A 6,117-nucleotide genomic window follows, 5' to 3' on the forward strand; every position below is an offset into this window, starting at 1 on the left:
TCCTCAATCCTCCACATGGTTGTATGAAAACATTGAAAAGATTATATAAACATACAAGTATATTTTTCACATTACTGATAAGATGATGCTAATCAAGTTTCTTTTCTTCACTACTTTAATAATTACAAGCTATAAAATGTCAAAACTCACCAGAATGAGAAACTTGAGCAGAAAGAATTCTTCATATTCAAACTAATGGATCCCAATATATAATATGTAGGCTTCGGGAACAAAGCTAATAACTTTGTAACACATCCTTAAGCTGTTAAGCACAACTCACCAGACCTTCTATACAATTACAATCCCGCAGCTAAATACTCATTCAGTACATACAAGTCACCAGTAAAATAATAATACTCATTGTAACTTACAAAAGATCACATTAATGAAAGTTAAAAAATAAAGTGGGAATTGTTGTTTTTCATGAGTAACAATCAGCATACAAGCGAAGAATTATGCTTGCATGTAGCAGATGTATCAAAGTCACCTTACTCGGGATGAATTTTGGTAGGCTGGATTTCCATCCAGTCTAGGATGAAGTGGAGGATGATGGTGCAAAGGCTGCTGGCATTGTCAATGAACCATAGGATGACTAGCATAATTTCTAGGCTCCCTTGGTCTTTGACTGGCATCTTCAAACCATTCCAATTTTTCTAAAACTTCTTTCATTGATGCTCGGAGCTTAGGTTCAGCTGCAAGGCACTTTAGAGCAAGCTGAGATATATGGAATGCAGCCTTGGGTGGATATTTTCCCTCCAACCGGGGGTCCATGATTTGTTTCAACTTTCTTATTTCTGATAGATATGGTTTGATCCAATCCACCAGATTATGTTTCCGACTTGGATGATTTGTATCAAGTGCCGGTAAACCTGTTAGTAGCTCAACTAAAACAACACCAAAACCATACACGTCGCTCTTGACGAACAGAGGCCCTGTATAATCAGCATAACATATTGGCAAGGCACAGCTTTTAAGACATTCAGGGTTAAGTAGCTGATGTTTGCCAAAATTTAGGTCAAGCTTAAGCCTCACCCTCATTTGGCCTTAAGAGCACCAAAAGTCCAAAAGTTTTGGCAGAAATAATACCTGTGGGAACATACCCTAGAGCTGCATAACCATACGTTCCCATTGCTTGTGTTGTCACATGTGATTGACTAGCTGATGGACCCAACTTTGCCAAGCCAAAGTCTGATATCTTGGCAGTATAGGACTGCAATAAAACCAAAAGTTAGACAAGTTCAAAATTTATTTGTGAGACATTCTTTTTGTGAGCAAGGAATTTTTAAACTCCTTAATTCCATGACGTGGTGGATCAATTGTGAGAGGTGGGTTCACAAAGGGAAAAATGGGTGTACATAAAGGTTGAAAATGTGAACAAGATGAAAAGATGATATAATAATCAATGGGCTAGGGACAGTAGCAATATTTCATTCCTTAGTGTATCTCTTGTAGTTTGATAGCTATTCACTTTTCAATAGAAATTCACCCCATCCAGCAGTATATTGGAGGCCTTAAAATCTCCATAAATAATTTTTATATCAGATGTGTGCAAAAATGCCAGGCCCCGAGCTGCTCCAATTGCAATCTTAAGCCGTATATCCCATGGAAGTGGCTGAACAGCTGACCACTCTGCATAAATAAAAGATGTGTATGGTGAACCAAATGAACTTTTATATTTGAATCACATTCACAGCACATTCCCTGCACATATGGAAAGTAATAGAATTCAATTATGTTTTAAGCTCTTACTTCCAAAAAGATGGTTTTCTAGGCTGCCATTTTGCATGTATTCATAAATGAGGAGTAACTCTCTGTTCTCCCAGCAGTAGCCTAACAGCCTGATTAGGTTAGGATGAGAGAGCCTTCCTAAGAAATTCACCTCTGACTACACCAATAAATTAGCACTGAGATAAGCATACATATTTAAAATTGTTTGAATGTAATGTTAAAAATCAAATTAGTGAAACATCTAACCAAACTCCAAATAATGCATGTGTGTGTGTGTGTGTGTGTGTGTGTGTGTGGGGGGGGGGGGGGGGTTTAGAAAAACAAGAACTGTGGCTAAATTTAATAAAGAACAAGCATTCACAACATCAGTTAATTAATTGTCTATAAAGCCTTGATCTCCACTAAATTTAGTTATGTTAGGCACCATTTGCACTAATCATTCTTAACCAGAATAGCATTGTCTACCCCAGACTTAGTAGCAATGAGGAAGCTGCAGTTCAGCCAAAGTAAACCAAATCACAACTGGGTACATTATTTCCTCTCTTTTTTTTTTTTTTTCTCTGCAATTTTTTTTTTCTTTAAGACACAGCAATATAACATATCCAAGGTTTTTTTTTTGGATATAATATATCAAAGGGTTCAATTTAGTTATCATCATGAAATATGGGATTGTTTGCAATGTCCACTCTAAAGGAATTCAAAACACATAAACTTCACAACTATATATTCTTCCCTAGCAAGTTGGGTAGAATTACCTGCCACTCCACGCTCTCGGGGCTCAATTTTTTGACAGCAATTACCATCCAATTTCCACTCTTGGATTGCCATTTATCCTTGAGCAAACCCTTAAAGACCTGCCCAAATCCTCCTTCACCAAGTACTGTATCAGGTCTAAAATTCTTGGTTGCAACCTTTAATTCTGTAAAACTGAAGATCCTCAAGTTTGGGGTGGGCGAGATCTGACCAAGTATTATTTCATCATTTTTGGAGCTACTACTGTCTGATTGAGACCTGGCTGGTGGGAATAGTGACACTATGGAACAAGAGAATTGTGCACGAGGTGATTCGTTAGACTCTGAACAACTATTGTCGGTCTCAGTCTCAGAAATGGTGGGTGGGAATATTAATGGAATGGAAGGATTTGTAATTATTATCTCATAATTTTCGGGACTGTCTGTTGCAGACCAGGCTGGTGGGAAGAATGACACTACGGAATTGGAATTATGAGAGAACGTTGGAGATGTTTCGTTGGATTCTGAACTGCCATCATTTTCACTATCTGTGTTAATGGCTGGGAAGATTGATGGAATGGAAATAGGGGAGTCTGGATTTGTTCCATTCCTTGTCAAGCTAAAACTGCCGGACTCTGAGTTGGCTGATGGGAAAACAGAGTACTCTACTAGTAATTCACTTCTTTCTTCCCTTACAGTACTACCACCGTCCGAGTTGTTGGCAACAAATTTTGCAACCAAAAATTACGAAATACAGAAATGTTTAAAGTTGAAATTATATAGTATTCAGTCACTACAATTTTCTTGTCTGACTCAAATTTTTGAAACTTACCTGAATCAACTTGATGCTTCCTCATACTGGTATTGGACAGAAAAAATTTGGGAGATTGAGAGCGAAAGAATTACGTATGAAAAATTTGGAAGCTTCAGCGAAGATACTTTCTCATGGACTTTCGCGTTCCTTTCCGCTTGACTGACTAGACCAACGGCCAAGTTCACTTTCCAGAAGAGGTAGTTTCCTTGCGCTAAACAGTTTTTTAGTAGCGACAAAGTGCGTTTGGTAGCTCTATTTGTCAAAACTGTGACTTTGAGTCTTCCGCTCATCTACTTCCCGACAGTTTTCATATCTTGCTATGGCTTAATTGCTATACAATAGGGCCTTACATCATTTGGATTGTTCTGAGTTCTTTGTGGGTCTTAGCAAATCTATCTCAACAATTGGTCTTGTGGTCCTAATGCTCATTTGGATTGAGTTAGGCACTGAGCTTTCATGGGGCTTATCCTTGACTTTTCCCATGTACTGAATCAGCCCAAGTTCATAAGCTCTGCTAGCTAGGTCCACGGGATTTAATTTTCCCAAGTTCGTAAGCTCTGCTAGCTTTTCCCAATTAACTGATTATTACAAGTTTACAATTATTTATATACTATCAGTTGCTACTAATTAATTGATTATGAGTTTGTTCCTATTAAGTTTCATATTGGTAACAAAAAGTTTACTATCACTATCATGACATAATGCTCGTGTGCAAGTGGTTTGGATTAGCCTTTTTTGGTTAACTTATTAGAATATTTACATCTTTTTACTATCTTGCACACAAAAAAAAAAAAAAAAAAAAAAAAAAAAAAAAAAAAAAAAAAAACAAAAACAAAAACAAATTGAGTAGAAAATGGTCTGCCTCCACCAATTCATACATTTTAAACAAATGTACCACAAAAAATACTGAATATTGACAATAAAACTAGGCTATGAATGATACATGATAGGAAGGTTCAAGCGCCAACAAATCAAGTGCCAAAAGTGACGTGATATATAATAGATATTTTTTCTTTTCCATTTTATTAATTGTAAGCATATTTTCAACATATGCTTGAACTTGTTTAAAATGAGAGACACTACTAGTTCGAAGGACTTATAACATCCCACTACCTCAAATACACAGAAATTCAAATAAATATTTCAATTATTCCAATAGACTAAGAAACAATATATACGTGTACTCTTCCCGAAAGAGATCTTTTGAAGGTTGCAACTTTTAGGGTAGATAAAAAAAACATTCAACAATTAATGCTATGAAAATAACAATATTAAAAAATCCCCAATTCTTGTACCACTCTTTCATGCTCACAAGTTATTTGAAACCCATAAAAAATCTTCCACTTCCCTTCAGAATCAACTTTCCATGGAACTCAATCTAACAATAAATAACTTTTCACTATAGTCAAAGCTATATGTGAAAGGGTTAAAAGTTTCAAAAACACATTAAGTTGAGTCATCTAGAGATGACTCAACTATGGTCATTGCTCAACTTCAAAGAGAGAACTAGCAAATGCAAAGGCAAATAAATAGTTGTCATTTAATCCAAAAGGCAAAGAAACTTTTAAAAGGGAAGGCCCAAGAGAGAATTATGAAGTCCATTAACAAATTTGTAGACTTGGATGATGACAGATATTTCAAAAAAATTTTAATTCAAGCAACTATGATTTCCAAAAATATTTGATACAAACTTTGGATGTTGTTAAAACTATTTGCCTGTGTCTAAAAATTCATTGGATATGTTGCTGAATATGTTATAAGAGTTGTATAAAGCACATCAATATATTGTTAGGTGGAGATTTGGCTTTAGTGTTAACATTAAAAAATATATAAAATATAAAATGTTATGGTTATGGTTATTTTTACAAGTTGTTTCTATCGGTTTTGTGGATACCGGTTCTTTTGGCATTTAGATCTCACTTGCTAGAAACCTTGGAAGTCTTCTTGGAGAAAGATGTGGTATGTATTTGAAATGAATGGCACTAGGGTGATGTGTGTGTGAGTCTTTTAATCTTTTTACTTACTCTTTTTTGAGGTTTTAGCAGTATTTGGATCATTTTTCGCATTTTAGAGTGCGACGTTTTAGAGGATAAGCAATGTTATTTAGAGGGTGAGCAATGTCATTTCACTTGCATCTTTATAAGGTAAATTACAACATACCCAATGCGGTCTGGGGATATCAACATTTTGTCCACCAATTTTCAATTGTCCAATTTAATAACCTCTTAACATTTGGAACAAAATGAAACTATTAGGGATTTTGTCGGACAAGTTTTGTAGTTCAAAATGCCGCTGGTTGTAGAACCCCTCAACATTGCTAGTATAAAAGAATTGAATCTTTCGCATATTGTGGAAGCAATATTATATGGCGTCTTTCAAAAATATGAAAAGGTATTAACCATTTTTCCTTTATATTTTTATAAGTTTTAGACTAGTATGTAGTATCATTGAATTTTCTTAGTAATTATTATGTATAATAGCATTAGTTTTTTTTGTTACAATTATTGTTTTTGATTTGTGAATGTTATTTATCTAAAAAAAATTTCTTATTTTATTTGGTTCAAGAGAAAAAAAAAATACTAATTATGGTCTGACATGGAAGTTTTTAAATGCCACATAGATTATTTCTATTTGTAAGATAACAGTAAGGACCAAAACTAGAACGCTTTTTTATTTTATGAACTAAATGCAGTAAAATTATAAAGTAGTGACCAAAATGGAATTCAAGTCAAAACATAGAGACCAAAAAATGTATTTTTGCCTTGGTTTTAATGTCAGCATAAAAAAAGAAGAAGGTAAAAACATTAATGTTATGCTTATTGTTACAGGTTGTGAGTTTCTACC

The 6,117-nt window shown here is 34.7% G+C and overlaps 1 protein-coding gene across 1 annotated transcript; it reads right to left on the reverse strand.

Annotated features, from left to right (window-relative positions):
* Positions 1-208: 208 nt before the first annotated feature.
* LOC142615534 (putative serine/threonine-protein kinase PIX13) lies at positions 209-3,316 on the reverse strand. Its single transcript, XM_075788271.1, has 5 exons — positions 3,292-3,316; positions 2,484-3,202; positions 1,750-1,885; positions 1,487-1,629; positions 209-1,210 (listed from the first exon to the last, which is right to left on the reverse strand). Exons 1-5 carry the CDS (start codon positions 3,314-3,316, stop codon positions 1,022-1,024), a joined length of 1,212 nt encoding a protein of 403 aa, XP_075644386.1. The 3' UTR covers positions 209-1,021.
* Between the last annotated feature and the right edge of the window lie 2,801 nt (positions 3,317-6,117).

Source organism: Castanea sativa, chromosome 11 (assembly GCF_040712315.1).
Source record: "Castanea sativa cultivar Marrone di Chiusa Pesio chromosome 11, ASM4071231v1".
NCBI lineage: Eukaryota > Viridiplantae > Streptophyta > Magnoliopsida > Fagales > Fagaceae > Castanea > Castanea sativa.

Excerpts from the sequence above, each read along its gene's own strand:
- LOC142615534 (XM_075788271.1), bottom strand. The coding sequence starts at position 3,316 with ATGAGGAAGCATCAAGTTGATTCAG. Across the intron at positions 3,203-3,291 it reads GAAGCATCAAGTTGATTCAG|TTTTGGTTGCAAAATTTGTT; the intron begins GTAAGTTTCAAA and ends GTATTTCGTAAT. Across the intron at positions 1,630-1,749 it reads AGAAAACCATCTTTTTGGAA|AGTGGTCAGCTGTTCAGCCA; the intron begins GTAAGAGCTTAA and ends TTATTTATGCAG.